Source organism: Panthera tigris, chromosome B3 (genome assembly GCF_018350195.1).
Source record: "Panthera tigris isolate Pti1 chromosome B3, P.tigris_Pti1_mat1.1, whole genome shotgun sequence".
In the NCBI taxonomy this organism is placed as follows: domain Eukaryota; kingdom Metazoa; phylum Chordata; class Mammalia; order Carnivora; family Felidae; genus Panthera; species Panthera tigris.
In genome coordinates, this window is record NC_056665.1 from 71,763,585 (window position 1) to 71,784,196 (window position 20,612).

Here is a 20,612-nt window from a genome sequence, read left to right on the forward strand (position 1 = left end):
CTCTAAAGACTGGGAATTCTATTGATTGGTTGTAAACAGTTATGATATTTGCGAATCATCACATTTATAATGCAATTTCTAGTCTTTCATGTTTCCATTAGTCTTCATAGCAACTCTATTAGTAAGATTATTTCCATATTAGGGATAAGAAACTTGAGATTACATAGGACTTCAGTCAAAAATTTCTTTGCTAAATATTAGGTCTTTGGATTCTTCAATTGTTCTTTTTTTATAGGCTCCAGATCAGCTACCTCTCTACCATAAAAATAAGTAGAACTCAAGATCTCAGAAAGCTAGATAATTAAGAAATGCCAATTTTAGGTCTTGAAATATTTGTGTGAATCTTATGTTCTTAAAGGTATGACTAAAAGGTTTAAATAAACACTGATTTAACCCATTTACATAGGAAGATTCAGAGCTTTCAGCTCATCTCAGAGCCATTATCAATAACCTATTTCAATAAAGAATCCAACATAGTTGATTTAGGACCACTATGTTGTTATGAGAATTAATACAAATCTTAACTTTCCAAATAAGTATCTTCAGAATGACTTCTCAGTGTGATTTAAAAAAAAAATTTTTTTTAATCCTTATTTTAAGTTTTGAGAGAGGGAGAATCTGAAGCAGGCTCTAGGTTCTGAGCTGTCAAAACGCAGCTTGACATGGGGCCCAAACTCATGGTCTGCAAGATCATAACCTGAATAGAAGTCGGACGCTTAATCAACTGAGCCACCCAGGCGCCCCTCAGTGAGATTTTCTAATGCAATTTTCCTGACTAGTTTCTCTATGCCTGACTAAATTTATTTTCTCATTATAGACCTCAGTACTATACTTGAATCCGCTCTTTACCAGCTACTACCTGGCTGCTCCATCAGTCATCATAAGGCTTTTTCCATTGGCTGAGATTAGAATGGAAGAAAATATTACTTTTCACTGACACTCTATTAATACCAAGCAAATACACCAGAGTAATTAAAGGTATTCTCTTGCCTCTTGAAAAACTGAAGAATGAGGTCAACAGTGGCACCGCCACTAATTTTTAGGATCAAAGAGCAGTGGCAAGAAATTTGAAGGTATTTCTGCAAACATCTAAATTTCCTTACTATTCCTTGCTGTTGACACCTTAACTCATCCAAAATTCCTCACTCAAAAAAATCTTTTCCAAACATACTTACAGTGGCATGATAGAAATGGTCAATGTTTTGCTGCCTCACCAAGACAACTAAAAGTAAAACTTTAGAGGACTACTGTCATGAAGTTAGGATTGTACACGTTAATTCTCTATATAATAAATTTAAAACAGGAGTTTTTTGTGCCAGAGTCCAGGATACCCCAGAAATTATACATACATATATAAATGTATTAGAATTTTTCTAAAGAGATTCATAGACAAAGAAATAGGGTAAGAATCAAAGAAACAAAACTACTTCCCCATTCTTTAATCAAGGATTCTCAACCCTTTGACATCAAAATCTCTTGAGAAGCATTAAGAAAAATACACCAACACTCAAGCATCTATCTAGACCATATGTATAAGAATCCCTACAGGTATAGTTGGGCATGAGTATTTTTTTAAGAGAGTAAAGGGCAGCTGCTTCAGATAAACTCATTAGGTCTCTCTCTGTCCCTTGAAGTCACCCAACCAATGATCACATTTTTAGGAGCAAAGAGATGCCCAGATCTCTCAACTGCCATCTTTTGTATTTTAGTATTTCCAAAATATGAAAATAATCATGGTTTTCAAAACATGTGTTCAAACATAAATAGACATAAAAATATGAAGAAATCACGAAGGACAAATGAAATAGCCATACTGATGATGCACAAAGAATACTCACACAATTTTAATATGGCATTCAAACACTTTTAACAATGTAGGCCCAAACTATGTTTCCATTCTTAATTCTTTTTGGCCTATTAATGACTAGCTTACCGCAGCCCATATATTTCTCAAACAGAAAAAACATACACGCTCAGATCTTTACACAGGTGTTTACTGGCTGACTTGATAATCCTTTACCCAACTGCCTTAGCATGACTCATCAACTCAGTTCAAAAGTTTTTCATGTGTGAAAAAAAAGCTATTCCCAAATCAATAAAGCTATTACTTTTACTCCCAAAGCAGAAATTTAATTAATTTTCTTATATATTAATAACATTATACTAATCATTGGAATACTGAAATCCTAAGATGAAAAACACCAAAGAAAAATTTATACTAGATCAAGCCCAATGTATCAGCATACACCATACACTTCCATATGATACATAATTTTAAAAGCAGGAAACCAAATAAAACTAATATTTTTTTAATGTTAATGAAAACTGTTATCAGAATGCTAGTATGATACTGATATCTTTTGTGTATTATATCATTCCAAGAACTAATTCCTGTATCAGCAGGTCTAAATCATTCATAACCTTCCATAACCTATGCCTATCCACATATATTCCTATTTTATTTCTCAGCATGCTCCAACAAAATAATATTGCTTTTCTAAAGGTATGTGCCCATGCACGTGCACGCACACACCCACACTCTCCAACCATTATTCCAACCTCCTTGTCTTTTAGAAAGGTGTTACCACCATCCCCAGTCTGCAAGTCTTCAACACCTTTTACCTCCTAACACAAATTCTTAAAATGTCCTTCAAGGAGAGGATTTTTTTTTTTAAGTTTAAGCGGTAAGCAAAGAGCATCACACAGGGCTCAATCCCATGAACCATGAGGTCATGACCTGAGTGGAGATCAAGAGTCGAATGCTCAACCGATTGAGCTAACAACACAGGTGTCTGGAGTGCATATTATTAATTCGTTTACGTATGCTCACTGTATCCTGTTTTGTATTAGTTGGTTTACTCAAGGGAGACTTAGGGATCTTAAAAAAAAAAAAAAAAAAAAATTGTTGTAATCCCCTACAAAGCAAAGCCAAATGACAAGTATGTGACAGGGACAAAATGAAGAGAGCATGGAAATGCTAATTAAGTTCTATTTCCTCATTGAGCAGTCAATGGATCCTTACTTCTCTATCTGGCATACATATTCAAACAAAACACTGGACATGTCCCCATATGCCCAGACCATATTCAAACAAAACACTGGACATGTCCCCATATGCCCAGACCATATATAAACTGATTCTTTGAGACTAACAAAAACACCACCCTCATCTACCTCTGACAATTTGTAAGAAAGTATTTTTCATTTTGTTTATAAAGGGGGGACTCTGACAACCTGCTTATTGCTCATTACTACAAAAGGGAATGTTTGTTACAAAATTGAAAAATAAAATGATTCTTACTTAAATGGCTTTTAACCAGAATAGACAAAACAAAACACCTTTAACATACCTGTCATAATAATCTCGTTGAAAGTCATAGTCCAAGTCAAAAGAGGAGCTGAAAAACAAATACCAAAAAGGATTAATTTGGAGCTGCTGATGTAAATTTACAACAGTAGATGGGAAAAACAAAAACAAAAACCATGCAAAACCAATCATAACAAACAGATCAAGAGATTAGCATGGAATAATATCCAATCATTCAAACAAATCACTAAAATTTCAATCATTTTAGAGGCCACTGGACATGCAGCAGCCAATTTGCAAATTTAGGCACATACGTATGCTACAATTTCAACACACAACATTAACAGCTAATACAGGAACACTGAAAAATACAACAATAAACCAAACATTCTTATACTACCCTCCTTCCCTTTCTTATTTCCCAGCTTCTTAAACTAAACAATTCCTCTTGAAGGATTTCATTTTATGTTAAAAATATCAAACTGCTCTTTAGTAAGTAAAAACCTCAGGGAATTCTAATAATTCTCTGGGAAATGGGCGAAAAGGAGGTATACTAATACAAGATTAATAAAGCATCACTTTTACACAGATAAAACATACTACAGTTAACCCTCCCCACATCCAGAAAACAGATAGAGAAGATGCCCACTGATGGACACAATGCAGTTATAAATAATAAAGTTCCGGACCTGAGTAGAGGGGACGGAGAAGGGTGTTCTGGTACTGACCCGTACATCTCCGCTGCAGATCGTTTCACACCTGCTTTTCCTCGGTTCACTTTTGGCTCTGCAGCCAGATTAATATCTGAAAAAGCAAAAACAAAGACAAAAACTTTAATGACAACTCTGGGTGGGGTAGGGTATATCTTAAACTACAGTTTTAAAATGCGTACACAGTATATAAGTCAACAAAGGACTAACACTGTATCTCATCTTTCCTTAGATAAAAGGGGCTCATGAATTTTTATAAGGCTAAGACTTAGTCTTTCATTCCTTTGTCCTCTGTTCTGTAACAAAGTATTCATTATACATAAAGCATTAGGTTTGTCTTTGGTACCTTCTACCCTCAACTGCCACTGAAACTCACTATTCAGAGCATATATTAGGAATGAGTGAGTGACCTCAGAGACATAAAATATACAGCAATTCATGAATATGGAGTATGGTGCCCTCAGATTTTCATTCCCCTTACAAACAGAATCAGCTGTAAAGATGAATAAAAATTGGTTAAGAAATACTATGCAGGGGCACGTAGAGTTGCTCAACTGGGTAAGTGTCGAACTCTTTACTTTGGCTCTGTGCTGGGCGTAGAGCCTGCCTGGGATTCTCTCTACCCTTTCCCAGCTTGCACTCTCTCTCTCTCAAAATAAACATTAAAAAAAAACATATTATGCAGACTAAACTGCTGAGCAACTGTTACATGAACAAAAAGAAAAGGGAAGCAAGGGAACAAAGGAAAAGCCCTAGTTTTCATATGCCTCATCATTTTTAAAACACATATTCCAACATGGCCAGCTGTTTACCGTTACCCACTAACAAACAAAAGAATTAATGATTGCTTTCTTATTCTAATAAGAATACATTTGCCAAAAACCAGCTCTCCAAAACTCAGTTCATCAAATGACCAATTGAAAAACAGAATTTCAGTACACTATCTGCGGAGCACCACTACATTTATGAATAATCTTCAGTTCTTAGTTCACTAAACTCATTTTTAATTTTTAACATTTGTTGTTGAGAATGTAGTTTTTAAAAATTTTCTAAAACAAATACAATAAACTATGTATCATGCTAATTACACAACCTTATAGAAGAATTATTTCAAGTGATGATTTAAACTATAGTACTGTGTTGATATCCATAATAGGATATATACTAATAAAAAGAAACTAAAAGCTAAAATTGCATTTAATAATCTTAATTTTGGTAAAAAAAAAAAAAAACAAAAAAAAACCAGAAAACAAAACCTAATAGGCGTAGTTATTTTAAAACTGTGGCACAATGCATAAAATTATGTTTTGTTTTCTAAAAACCAAGGTGCTCCTATTTTTCCCGCTGAAACTAGACAGAAGCTATTAAAAATTCAACAATAATAAACACTCTCAGTGTACAGATCATGGTTTCTATGTTAAGTGCCATTTAAAGGAGCCAAGGCTCCTAGAAAAAAGGGGCAAATCGAGATTTAGGTCAAGAAATCTATCAGATGACCTGAAATATCTTGTGATGCCAGAAAGTTAAGGATGCAATAAAATATTACAAGAGTAAGATCTCAAGGACATAGGAACCAATTTGAAGGTGATCCACTGGCCACAGAAGAAATATTTTAAGCTCTAAGGAATGATCTGCAATGCACGAAAATGTATCAATTTATAAGTTTATGGGGATGCCTGGCTAGCTCAGTTGGTAGAGCATGCAACTTTTGTACTTGGGGTTGCGAGTTCTTCAACCCATGCTGGGCATAGAACAGAGCTTACTTTTTTATTTATCCACTTTGAGAGAACAGAGAAAGAATCCTAAGCAGACTCCACACTGTCAACCCAGAGCCCAATACAGGGCTCAAACTCACGACCATGAGATCATGACCTGAGCAGAAATTAAGGAGTTGGAGGTTTCACAGAGTCATCCAGGCACCCCTAGAGCTTTCTTTTTTTAAAAAAAAAAAAAGGCTAGGGGTGCCTGTGTGGGTCAGTGGGTTAAGTGTCTGACATTGGTTCAGGTCATGATCTCACAGCTCTTGAGTTCAGAGCCTGGAGCCTGGTTCAGATTCTGTGTCTCCCTCTTTCTCTGCCCCTCCCTGCTCCCGTGTTCTCACTCTCTCAAAAACTAAACGTTAAAAAAAATGAAAAAAAACAAAAATAAAAAAAGCTAAAATATAAGAGTTTATATTATTAAGCAATGATTATATTTAATGATTGCTACATAGCAGTTTTAGAAAAATTATTTTGCAAGCCCTAATGAAATACGTAGGCAATGATCATCAATGGATAATCACCATTAAAGTTAAAAACTGATGGGAAACCTTATCATTGATGTGTCAGGATGTAAACTCAGAACCCACAAATTATCCTTAACATCACTAAAAATGGGACCATATTAGGTCACCTGATGTGGTATAATATAAAACACAGAACACGGTCCGTATAATATTTTCACCAAAATAAATAGTATCTGAATTTTATCAATATCAAGCCTCTAGATCTGCAGTCTAAGGAAGTAAGCTGCTAGTCTGAATTCAGATGTGTTTTAAGTATATATTCTCTTATACATCTATTGGACAGCACTGCTCTAGATGTAGCAGTATTACACAAAACAGAGGTAGAAAACAATTAAATGACACCACAAAGAATCAATCAGTACACAGTGTGGAACACATTTTCTTCAACAAATTAAATGTCATACATTTTTTAAATTGGAAGGACAGGAAAACTCAGATTTAAAAACATCTAAGAGGGAATTAATCAAACACACATACAGACATGAACTGGATCTTGATTTGAATTAATCAAGTTATTTAAAAAAAAAGTTTGAGGGGCACCTGAATGGCTCAGTCAGTTAAATGTCCGACTTTTATCCCTGCTCAGTTAATGAACTCACAGTTCGTGGGTTTGGTCCCACATCAGGCTTTCTGCTTTCAGCGCAGAGCCTGCTTCAGATCCTGTCCCCACCTCTCTCTGCCCTTACCCCTAGCTCTCTCTCAAAAAAATAAAAAGTAAAAAAAAATAAATAAATAAAAAATAAAAACACACAAACCACAAAACAAAAACTTAAAAAAAAAAGTTTGCAACCAGGGGACCAGGGATGCTTGGAAAGCACAGTCAGTTAAGCATCCAACTTTGGCTCAGGTCACTGATCTCGCGAGGTTCATGGGTTTGAGTGGGGTTCTGTTGCTGACATGACAGCTCAGAGCCTGGGGCCTCCTTTGAATTGTGTGTCTCCCTCTCTCTCTGCCCTTTTACCCCACTCACACTGTTTCTCTCTCTCAAAATAAACATTAAAAATAATAACAATAAAAGTTTCAGACTCTAAAGGAAGAAATCTAAACATGGAATGAATATTTGATGGCATTAAGGAATTTCTGGGAGGCTTTATTTTGGTATGTGATAAGGGCAGTGTGGTTTAAAAGTCCCAGTCTGCTAAATATATGTTGGAGTCTTAAAAAGAGACTCGACTCTAACAAAATTTAAGAGAAAAAAGGGAAAAAAAAGAAACAACAGACGAAAACAAGATTAGTCAAATGTTGGTATCTGGTTGGTAAGACAGGTGAGATGGACATACACACATGCTCATTAAACTCTTCTATTTTTGTATTAGTAAATTTCCATGACCATTAAAAAATAAACAAGTATCATAAAAAAAACCTGACTTCATTTTATGATGGAAAACTGTTTTAGTTCACTTTTGCCACCACACCCATTTTACAGGTATCAAAGTTTTCCTATACTTTGAGTTTTCCTATAGTTTGAATATAGGACAAGTGGGTATGGAAATTTCTTATGTATTCTCAATTAAAACTGTTACTTTTATCTTCAATAGCAAGGATTACAAGGTTCTCTAACTTCTAATATTTCTCCTTCCCAATCCATTGTGGTTAAGATTTCTAAAACAGCATTTGAAAAGGGTTTACAAATGAAATACAAATTACACTAAACTTTTATTCTAAAATCAAAGGGCTTTCATGAAATAGCCACTGAAAAACCATAAACATCCAAAATAGTCTAAAAAGCTGTTGAAACTTTACAATAAATCACGATATAAAGTATTTATTAAATGCTACAATCATTATGAAATGCTCAAGTTTTATCTAGTATTAGAGGGAAAATCACCAACATGAATACACTTAAGGAGGAAAGAACCCACTCCAACCTGGAGAGGAAGGCAGTTAGAAGTTAAAATGTTTAAATTGGAATTCAAATTTGCACATTATACAACTGAATACAAAGTCCTGAAAATGCTGAAAACAAAATGAAAACTTAAATAAGCCTCTACAGGAATCATCAGAAAACTAAGTTCTCAATTATGAATTGCTATAAACTTTATAAACCTAAATAATTGTTAAATTGATAACCACAGTATCATCAACAATGCCACTAGCCATTATGTGGCATTCAAAATATATGTGCTTATTCCTTTTTATTAATAAAAAAAAAAAAAGAGAAATTGACTTCTCTTACTGAACCCTTCAACTTCCCTAATATTATTCACACCCAAGAAAATATAAGCTATATAAAATTACTATGATTCTGACAGCAAATCTTAGCAACTGGTAAGTTGTTAGAAAACTATTCAAGGAGATGAAATTCTGTAAGACTTATGTGCTAAGTCTTAATATGTAATGAAATCTTCTGAAGTTTAGAATATAAACTATTATTAAATAGGGCTTAAATCTCATTCTAAAATATCTGAACATGCTAGATCAGAGCAGACACTTATTGGGAAAACTAACACCTACGACAAAACCACTTTGTGCTGCTAATGCTGAAATATATTTAATAATAAGTACCTTTTATTAAGTGTAACATGCTAGACTATACTTGAAGCTTCTCATGAATCATCTCAACTAAGACAAATTCCTGATAACACCAAAGTACTATTACCTCAGGTAAGAATAGATAATAAATTCTGAGGTACAGTTTTTAAAAACTAAGAAAATTTAAGGCTCAGCCAAGCTATGCAGACTGCCCAATACACAGTTATGAATCGCCAATGCAGAGCCAAGCACCCGGCTCCACAGCTCAAGAATGACTAAGCTATATTGTCTTCACCTCATCCCTTCTGTGAATGGTAGGACACAGCCATTAGGCAGCAACTGTTCCTTATGTAACGTCATTCCTACTCTCCTGATCTTACTCAAGACTGCCAACTGAAGCTTATCCAAACTCTGCTACACAAAATGGAATAAAATCCTTAGCCAATTATACCTACAACCCTAACATTTTTTGACTGTTAGCTTAGTGGAAAAGGGAAAGAAAAACAGAAGCTTGAATAGAAAAATCTAGATCTGGGGGCACCTGGGTGCCTCAGTTGGTTGAGTCCAACTCTTGACTACAGCTCATGAGGTCATGACATCAGTTTGTGAGACTGAGCCTTGTGTCAGGCTCCACACTATCAGCATGTAGCCTGCTTGGGATTCGCTCTACCAGTACCCTACATGCACATGGGTCTCTGTTTCTCTTTCAAAACTAATAAACATTAAAAAAAAAGAAAAATGACCGGTATGTGAATTATACAATCAATGAAAAAATTAATTCAACCCAGATCTTACCTAAAACCTGGCCAGCAATCATTCTTCCATCCTCTCCTGCCACAGCAGCCCGGGCATTTCTCTCATTAACATACTGAACGAAGGCAAAGCCCTTATGAACAGAGCAACCCACAATTTTGCCATATTTTGAGAAGATTGCCTCCACATCAGATTTCTTGACCACAAGAGTGTTGAGATTCCCGATGAATACACGGGAGTTCATGGAGCGAGGATCTGTCTTGTTGGTAACATTGCTTGCCATGGTCTTTGATGATATGGTTGTTCACAAAGCTGAAAAGCTGGAAGGAAAAAAAAAATGCGTTCAGGTGAAAAGGAGATAAAAACAAAATACTCCTCGATGAAACTTTCTACGCTTTATTTTGAACCACTGTGACTAGAGTATCAGTCAACCAAAAGGGTTGTCATAGCAGCAAGTTATCTGTTTTAGAGAGGAGAGCTCCTGAATATATGTATTCTTATGAAAATTTAGCTCCCTCTTCCCCAAGTCTATCCCATGAGGGGCTGGGGGGGGTCCTCCTCAGAGACTACTAGTAACACAATCACGGACATTATTAATTATAAGTGACCATCTCTGTTCTAAAGTTCTGAAGCAAATTTGAAATCCTTAAGCCTTCTACTACAAACTTCTCAGATTTCTAACCTTATCCCTCATACTAACCTAACCATTCCTTGCCACGTATAAAGAACTCCACCTTCTTGCACAGTGCTATTACTAAAACGAGTCTCAACTATTCCAAAGATATATAAAACTCTGAATTCTGCCCACAAACAACCATTCTTTAGCTAGATAAATGTGGGCAGCTGACACCCTCAAGTATAATTAACCTTATTATACTAAAGCAATATATAGACCCAACTCATTCACTCTGGAACTATTTCCAGGTACTTCAATTGACTTATAATATGCCAGAGGTATCTCCAGTATCAGTACTAACACTTTACACAATGTACTGACTCTTGACCTACTTTACTTTTTATGTGATAATCTACAAAATACAGTTGGGACATTTACTACTAGATGATGATGATGATAAAACTAGTAAGTAGAACACTGCATGAATCAAAAGGGGACCAAGAAAACTACTTTCCTCAGACTTTTTCAAAACAAAAATTATCTTTATGTATGTTATAAAGGTTCAATCACAATTACATGGAGATTCATGATACTACCATCTTAGGTCTTTTTTTATGTGAGAAAAGTTTTGACATTCTTTAAGCTTTTTTATCTGCTGCCCCTTCCCACTCCAACTACCAAACTGAAGATGAACCCACTTTAGATTTAGAGTAACATTCTTAAGATTAATTTTTCCCCATTCATCCTTTTGAAACTCAAATCAGTTATCAGTGTCTTTCTAATCCTCAGGAGAAATCATGACAAACTAGTTCTCATGGATTATGTAAAAATATATTCTATATATGTACGTTAACAAAATAGTACAGTATCATTTATACAGACCACTGGTATTTTTTTTTGGACCACTAATATTCTGACCCTTAAAACACCTAGTCCTTTCAAACAGTACTGATTTCTGTTTTAATTTTTTTTACATTTATTTATTTTTGATAGAGACAGAACACCGGTGGGGGAGGGGCAGAGAGAGGAGGAGACACAGAATCGGAAGCAGGCTCCAGGCCTCGAGCTGTCAGCACAGAGCCTGATGCTGGGCTTGAACTCACAAACCATGAGATCATGACCTGAGCCAAAGTCGGACGCTTAACCGACTGAGCCACCCAGGCGCCCCACAAACAGTACTGATTTTAAAGCTGCCAAAACCATTTTTCCCTCCTAGCCATTCTAAAATTCAAGAAATTGTCTTTATTTGATTTTGGTTTCTAAATTATAGCTTTTTAAGCAGTTCTTAAATTTTAAGACTAAGCAATAAAAATTTATCAAACAGCAGTCGTGAGAGTCGTGAACACATTTTCAACTCTAAGTGTGAGTGCCAGAAAGCCTTAGAACACCAAAAACAAAAATGAAATGAAAGGCGTAACTGGTTTCAAATGTTACTGCTGGCTATTAAAGTTTCCTATTATTGTAAATGGGGACAACTTAAGCCAGGTTTCTACAAATGTTTTTCATGAAAAACAAACATATATTCTACATGTTATGGTAAATAATAATAAATACAGGAAAAAATCTTCCTGGGTTTAATTAGAAATTACCTGTAAGGGGAAAGAGGATGGTTCTACATGCTATCAGTATACTGAACAAGAGGGTAAACCACCAAACAATGGACATTAATGCCTGCTTCAAATATACTCCTTGGAACCACAAAACAAATGGACTTATATGACTGTTTTTCCAATTTTCACAAAGATGGTAGGTATATAGCTTGTACCAATCTAGAAATATAGAATTCATTATATATAAAGAATGCCACTGGGCATTACGGATTAATTCTTAAGCAACTCCATTTGGAAAGGCCAGTAAAGAAACATCCAGACACAAATAAGAAGGTGGTAAATTTGGGTGCCATCTCTGAATTTAAGAATATGATTTTATCTTTTAGGTGATTATATATGGTTTCTAAATTTGCTACAAGAATCATGAATTGTTAACAGAAAAATAATATATTGACCTCAACTTCAAAGGCTTGGCTAAAGTCAATGGTATAGCTTTCAATGCCCATACTCACTGTAAGGATTTAATCAAATTATGAGCAATAGTAAAGACAAATGAACCCACAAAGATTCATTAATCCTGGTTCAAGGAGAAACACATCTTCCTAAAAAAAAAAAAGGGTTAGTACAAATAAATACATTTTTTCACTGAACATGTATCTGAGAAGTACGAGCTACCAAGGCTACTTCAGAGGAAAACCAGCAACAGCTATAATTCCTCAGAGTTTACACTCTAGTAATACTACTGTTTAATATTTTATTGAAAGGGCCCCGGGTGGCTCAGTCAGTTAAGCATCCAACTTTGGCTTGGGTCAGGATCTCATAGCTCGTGGGTTTGAGCCCCATGTAGGGCTCTAGGCTGACACCTTAGAGCCTAGAGCCTGTTTCAGATTCTGTGTCTGTCTCTCAGATATAAACAAACATTAAAAAAAAAAAAAAATTGAAGAGAGGAACAGATTCCCCAAAATTTTACAAATTTCACAAATACAAATTATCTCAGTTCACCTTTCACCCTACCTCTAAATCCTTAAGGTACCTTACCCCTGAAATCTCTGTTGGGGAGGTAGGGGTGGATAGTGACCAATATCCCAAATGCAAAGAAACTACTGGGAAAAAACAGATTCTCAAAAGAAAGCACCAACAGCAGAGCATAGTTTTTGATCTTTCTGAATCCCCAGATAAAAGCAACTAGATAGTGAGCTTTAGTGTCAAGGTACCCCAATGAAAATGCCAAAATGCCAGGCTGGTAAGGAAGCCAACGGCCCATGCAACAGCCCACATGGGGGAAATAGACTCAGGAATTGAAGAATCCCCAAATATCCATTTACTGGATAGCCAAGGGAACCAATTTTAAGAAAAGCAGTTGAAACAGAGTGTGTTTCCTGTTCCAAGTGTGGGTGAGTACAAGGCACTATTGTAAAAATCTCTAGGTACCAGAGCCTCTACAAAATCTCAAAACTAAGAAGCCCTCTATGTGCACCATTCCATTCTCAATCTCTTTCCAACCTCCAAAAATTAACTATCGCTTTTTTTTTTTTGGGGGGGGAAGAAGGCTTCAAGCCCAGCACAGAGCCCTAAGCAGGGCCCGAACTCAAAATCCTCAAATCAAGACCTGAACTGAGATCAAAAGTCAGATGCTCAAAGGACTGAGCTACCCAGGTGTGCCATAATCACTTTCTTTTCAAAATAGTTCTATCATGTTGATGTATATCCCTAGTTAGTAGTCTTACCCATTAAAGTGAATTTGATGTGTCTTTTATGACTTCTTTTAGATATGTTCCCCTTCCATCCTTTTAACTCAAAACAACTTCTTTGAAGAGTACAGGGTATTCAACCTCAAGTTTCCCAGTCTGGATTTCCCATAATTTCATACTCTTAGTGCAATTACACACACACACGTCTTTTTTGTGACATTACTGCTTAAATTCTACCATGACTTAAAATTATAGTATCTCAGGTTTATCTCTAACGTATTACTCAGAATTCATGAGAATAGTTTCTCAGTTCTTACATGTTACTAACAGCTGGCCTATGCGGTCTATACTTGTCAGTTTTGCTGGGTATGAAATTTTATCACTGCATTTTCTTTCCTTAAATATGTTTCATTTACTTCTCAGCTGTCACAGGTCATTCCAAGGTGTAAACCTTGTTGGCAGAGTTGTATTTTTATGGACTTTAGTCATTAGAGGTTTTGCTTCCTAATTATTTTTCTCGGCCTAACAGAAATGGAACAGATGTAAATGAATTTATTTGAGGCTACATTATGGGTCATAAAGGTTTACACTTGAGTAATTTTTCCTCATTGGGCAGATTTCTCCTAGCTTTTTAAAAATAAGTGCTAGGCAAGAAGATATGGGTGGAAGTGCTGCCTAGCTTAAATAATCAGATCCAAATGCTACAGTCTTCAAGACATACATCAGATTTCAGTATAAAAGCAGTTGCAGAACAATTTAACTTTTGCTTTTTTACCTTACAAATATCTATAGCATGTTATATTCTACATGCATTTTTGTACAGCAGATTTTTAATTTTTAACTCAGCATTCTAATTACCAGCAATTGCAGTCTTTAGACTAATCTGCACATCACTTTAGGTGTGCCTGGCTGGCTCAGTGGGGGAAAGCATGCAACTCTGGATCCCAGGGTTGAGCCTGAGCCCCTCATTGGGTGTAGAGATTCAACAAAAACAAACAAAAAACTTAAAGAGAAAAATCTGGCAATTACTTTAAATAATGTGGGGAATTATGATTAAATGTTTAGGTTGAAAAGCAGCATATATAACTGTATGGTAAAAGAAAGCACATATAAACTATTCACATAAAAGTCACATGCTTACAAAAGATAAAGCAGTAATATTTTAAAATGTTGTCCTGTGGGTACTCTGCTTTCGGTTAATGCTTATGACCTTCATAGTCTAGTTCCTCAAGCTAGTTTATAAATTCCACAACTTCTCCCATTTTTCTGACAACCAGAAGTTGCTAGCACATTCTAAATGTTCCGTAGATGAAACTAGATGAAATTCCTCATAGATGAAATTAGTCTAGTAACATCCTTAAAGTTTTCTCAGAGAGGGGCTCCTGGGTGGCTCAGTCAGTTAGGCATCCCAACTTCAGCTCAGGTCATGATCTCACGGCCTGTGGGTTCGAGCCCCACATGGGGTTCTGTGCTGACAGCTCAGAGCCAGGAGCCTGCTTTGAATTGTCTCTCTGCCCCACTCATGCCCTGTCTTTCTCTCAAAAATAAACTTAAAAAAAATTTTTTTAAAGTGTTCTCAGAGAAATCATTTTTTTAAAGTTTTATTTCTAGTTAGTTAGCATATAGTGTTGTATTAGTTTCAGGTGTTACCAGAAAAAAAAATTTTTTTTAAAGTTTATGTATGTAGGTAGGGAAGTAAGTAATCTCTATACACCATGTGGGGCTTGAACGGACAATCCAAAAATCAAGAGTCGCATGTTCTTCCAACTGAGCCAGCCAGGCGCCCCACAGAACTCATTTATAAGTCAAATTCATTCTTTCTTAAACATCTAAATAAATAAAAGTTACACAGAATAAAAAAGGTTCTTTTCTAAAATTGGTTTCAAAGAGTAAAATGAGGGGCGCCTGGGTGGTTCAGTTGGTTGAGTGTCTGACTTTGGCTCAGGTCACAATCTCACAGTCCGTGAGCTTAAGCCCCACATCGGGCTCTGCTGACAGCTCCGAGCCTGGAGCCTGCTTCCCATTCTGTCTCTCCCTCTCTGCCCCTCCCCCACTCATGCTGTCTCTGTCAAAAATGAATAAAAACATTTAAAACAATTTATATAAAAAGAAAAAGTAAAATGAACAGGGTAGACTTCTGAAATGATTATGTTCCCTGGATACTCTGCATCCTGTGTAATTCACTGCTGAAGATTTAAATAGATCTGGTTTCCAGAAGAGCAGAATTCGAACACAGTAAATACAATGGAAGGAAAGAATGAACATTTTCCTAAAGGTTATCTGGGTTGTAGCACTCAAAACTAGCACAGATGCACATGCACGCAGGTGTTTGCATACTACATACTTTACATATATATTTTTATCCCATCAAAGAATCTAAGGTGTGTTTTATCTGGTAAGTAAATCTAAACTAGGACTACTCAGTTACCTTTATTGCATTACACCAAAGGATCTATGTGTCTGATCATAGGCTTTATGCTAAAGCAATAAAACCAAGAGATTTTAGTGGCAGTGATGGACAAATATTTAAGACTTGTGGATATAGAAATGTTTTTATTCACACTCTTGCCATTCCAATTATATCCTAAAACCAAAAAAAAAAAAAAAAGGTAAATAAAATCTCCATCTGTTTGGAATGCAAACAAACCTGTCAAATTTTATTTCAACTGTTCATTCTCAGGTTTGCACTATCCCGATTCTTTGCCCTCTTGAGACCAACCTAACTTGGGACTGCCAATCTAAAAATTTGGGAGATGTTTATTAATGACTACTCCATCTCTCAAGTTCACATTAAATGTCAAGTAAATTCTGCTGGGAAGAGGGGCAGCAAGGGGAGATTCAGATTACACTCTCTGATTATGAAGAGTTTCAAATGGCCCAAAAACATAGGTTATGAAGGTCCTTGACTTTGCTGGGAGCTGGCCCAAAACAAATTTATAACTGGAACCAAGACTTTAGCTCCCTTGCTTTTATGTCTGGGACACCAGAAATGTACCTTTAGTGGAAAAGGACTGGAAAGATAAATGCTTGACAAAACTGTGCCACTCATTCAGACTGTGTTTAGTATCACAGTAGTAATATTTAGGCATGTTTACTACAAACAAAAATCCCAGCAGCAGAAAGTTAAGTACACAAGCCGTAAGGTTTCTACTTAAGATTTCAGCCAATCCTCACTTTTGAATGTCCCCTCTCTGTAAAGAGAGCTTTCATACTATTTTCTTCCTTTCCCATCTTATATTCTAATAAACTTTTGCCAGCTGCTCAAAAAAAAAATTTCAGCTAAACCTCTACCTGCTTACCCTATACACCTAGACTAATCACGTTTAAACTTGCTCATAGCACATTACCTTTTACTCCAGAAAAAAAAATAAATCAAAGACAACATCTGTATGGCTTATCAGATGTCAAATCATAGTAAGAAAAATAACTTGCCTCAAACTAGAAAATTCAGAACTCTGCCTTAAAATTTTCTTTATTACCCTTTAACTACCCTATACATCCAATTCAAATTAGATACATGACTAATGTTATTTCCCATCTTTCTTTCAATATAAAAAGCAAAGTATCACTAGATGGCAGCAATGAGTTGGCATTTTTAAAAATACATGACTAAATCTGGAGTGTAAAGATTTTCTACTTCACACCGCCTTTCACAACTTCTTGACAAAGTTTCTTTTTCCGATACTATAAATTTCTCTGCCCAATTAGAGTGTCATCATCTGCACTAAATTGTCCTCCTTTAACAATTCTAAGCTCTTATTTTGCCCCTTTATAAATCACTTGTCCCTCTTGGTTCCCTCTTACCCAATCTGGCCCCTTTTCTTTGTTCTCTGCCTGTTATCTTTATTGCATTCAATTATTTCCCTCTGGTCAACAATGAACTGTCCATCTGTCTGCAAAAAGAACAGTATACTTTATTTTTAGGGCATTTTCAGGTCACAAAAAGGGACGCTAGCCATTTTTAGATAAGCTATTCTAACTGCTATGTCTAAGAATTAAACTAAGAATACTCAAGATATTATAAATTATAGGGAGAAACAGATAATTCAATAAATGATAGCACACAGCCATCTAAAAACAAACTCAGTACACCAAAATAAATTATAAATGGGTCAAAATTTAAATGTAAAAAATTATATATGCAATTGTCAAAACCTCAACACAAAACATGCAACAGTCCCAAAAAGTATGAAGAGAAAATAAAAGGCAGGAAACTCAAAACAAATCATTTAAAATCAATCAAATGTTTTAAAGAAAAACATACTGAAATGAAAAATTTTAAAGATACTTCTTAAAACTGTTAGAGTGGTAAAGATTACATCAATTTAAGAATTGATTCAGACAACTATTGATGTATGCTAAAATCACTGGGCAAAAGCTTGTTGAGTAGAACAGGATTTACATGATCTCAAAGTATTACCAAAAAGAATACTATTTTAACAGAAAAATGTACTTTTACAATGGAGACATAAATGCCACAACTTAAACCAACTGATCTGACATATGCCTGCTGATGTAACAAACACCATCACCTATGCAATATTCTTGGTAAAATACTTGAACCTATACATACGGAAACAATCAATTTCAAGTTTGTAGAGACATTATACAACAATACAACTGATTGAAACTCCTCAAAAATACATACATACATACAAAATAGGTTAAAGGAAGGACTTTCCTAGATTAAGAAAGCAATGTATGAACCTTGACTGGATAGGGAACATTTTTTGGTGACAACTAGAGAATTTTATTATGGACTGTACACAAGAGAATATTGAATATTATATATTATTTTGATAATTATGTGATGATACATACTATCTTTCTTCTTACAAGGTGCAGCCACGTTCAAGTTCCTAAGTGAAGTATCATGCCTAGAATTTTAAAATTATTCAGGAGGGGGAAAAAAACGCATATAGAGAACAAACATGGCAATCTAGGAAGCAGCTACCAGAACCAAGCACAAGGCGGGAACACAGATGGTGTATTTTACATGTGTAATATTACCTGTTCCAAAGTTTCTTAAAGCTAGTTTAGGCAAATGGGAAAATGATATATACAGGGTCACACACTTTAACAAGTTCCCAGAAAATAGCAAAATTACATTTTTCTTAGATTTACTAATATAACAATGATCAATGATCATCCAATTGGAAGAGAAATGGCATTTCCTCTGCTATAGCTAAGTAAACCAGTACATGTTTCTATAGGTTCCTTTGAAAATACTTCATTATTTTAAAAAAATTTTTTTTAAGGTTTATTTTTGAAAGAGAGAGACAGCATGAGCCGGAGAGGGGCAGAGAGAGAGGGAGACCCAGAATATGAAGCAGGCTCCAGGCCCTGAACTGTCAGCAAAGAGCCCGATGCGGGGCTAGAACTCACGAGCCGCCAGATCATGACCCGAGCCGAAGTCGAAAGCTCAACCGACTGAGCCGCCCAGGCGCCCCTGAAAATTCTTAAAGTTAAGTGCCAAGCAACGGGTAGGTCTATATACTTGCATTAATTAACCAAGTGACAATATTAAATTAATTTCAGGCCATCCTATTTGGAACTGAAAATGAGAAACTTCGACGCCTGTAATTTTTATAGATCCCTATAACAAAAAACATTAGATAACCCCCTAATAAAAGCATGTTGTAGAAAACTAAGCGAAAAACACTTACAATATAAATGCTCTAAGAATACATATGGTAACAATTCCACATTGCTAAAAACCTATAAATATATAAAATACATACGAAAAAAATAGAGATGTACAGGTACACCCATAGCTAAGAGACAGAAAAATGGACCAAGATAGCAAATATTTATAGTGATTATGTTTGCTGATGCTTTAAGTATTTTCTTTACATGTTTCCTTCAAATTTTAATAAACATTTTTATAAGATTGTTCCTGTCAAAGTATAAATAGGTAACGTAATACAACAAATTTTAAACTGTAGGTTTTAAAAATATTCCCAGAATCTCTAAGATGAAAAAACTAAATCATGTAGTTCAACAGCTTCACAATTCTTCAGAGCATGTTAAAATCCCCTAACAACATCCTTGCTCACTAATAATCTAGCTTCTTGAACTGCCACCAAAGTCAAGGAATCCACAATTTAAAGATACTCAACTCTAAAACCTAATTGGCTTTTAACTAATTTCTTTAGTTCCTTCTTCCCTTGTCTCTTCATTAGCATTAAAATTTTCTTTTTAACATAAATCATCTTATTCAAAGTGTTATCTATCCTCACCATCTGTGAAAATAAGAAAGAAGTCCCATGCAACAATTTAATCTGTCAATGTCCCTTTGAACACAGTAGCAGCCCAAATTTGGTTGCTCTTTCAAGAATGTAATACACTCTGGATGCTATCCAGATGCTAGTGCTTCTGCTAACTTTTGTCTTGTCAACATATGCAGAATTCATAAAGTAAAACCTAATTCTTACTCATTAATATAATGCTAACTCCTATTTGTACGACTATAGAGTTGGGTCTCTTTACATCTTACACTTGGAATACCATTTCATCCTCTTCATTTAAAAAAAAATTTTTTTTTTTAACGTTATTTTTGAGACAGAGAGAGACAGAGCATGAATGGGGGAGGGTCAGAGAGAGGGAGACACAGAATTTGAAGCAGGCTCCAGGCTCTGAGCTGTCAGCAGAGAGCCCGACACAGGGCTCGAACTCACGGACCGCGAGATCATGACCTGAGCTAAAGTCGGCTGCTTAACCGACTGAGCCACCCAGGCGCCCCTCATCCTTTTTAGACCTATTTCAATGACCCTTGTTCCAGCCTGAAGTGTCAGATTCAGATTTTAAGTATTAAAATATTAACAGTCACTTACAATTACATATCCTTCACTGATTTGTTCAACATACCCTGAGGAATCTTGCCCAAATCATTTAGAGAAGTTTAATAAGATTAACACAATTTTCCTTCGATAGCACAAGATTTTTTCTATGTCACATTAGTTTTAAAACAATGACAACCAAAAGTCAATCTCAACTGACAAGTGCTTCTGCGTATTTTCTGTATTCTGATCAGCCCTATCCTGGTTTAGTTTTGAACAGGACCAGAGTCAATAACTTTAAAAATTGCAAATTAAAAGTTTAGGTAAACACTGTTTTCAAAAAAAAATTTTTTTTAAACCAAAATGGAAGATATGTATCCCCACAAGTTCAAGCCATGGCCACCATGACCAAATTTCACTTGCAATAGTGACTAACGAAAACTTCCTAAA

The 20,612-nt window shown here is 35.5% G+C and overlaps 1 protein-coding gene across 11 annotated transcripts in view; it reads right to left on the reverse strand.

The window, feature by feature from the left end:
• Positions 1-20,612, reverse strand: part of HNRNPC (heterogeneous nuclear ribonucleoprotein C) — a 54,633-nt gene that overhangs the window by 18,106 nt on the left and 15,915 nt on the right. For 9 of the 11 annotated variants that reach the window (XM_015541694.2, XM_015541691.2, XM_015541687.2 and 6 more), the window contains 3 exons: positions 9,569-9,846; positions 3,997-4,111; positions 3,351-3,398 (listed from right to left, as the gene is read on the reverse strand). In XM_015541694.2, the coding sequence (XP_015397180.1) occupies positions 3,351-3,398; positions 3,997-4,111; positions 9,569-9,809 (404 nt within the window). In that variant the 5' untranslated portion in view covers positions 9,810-9,846. The remainder of the gene's footprint in view (positions 1-3,350; positions 3,399-3,996; positions 4,112-9,568; positions 9,847-20,612) is intronic. The other 2 variants (XM_015541695.2, XM_007091342.3) reach the window with 1 other exon arrangement.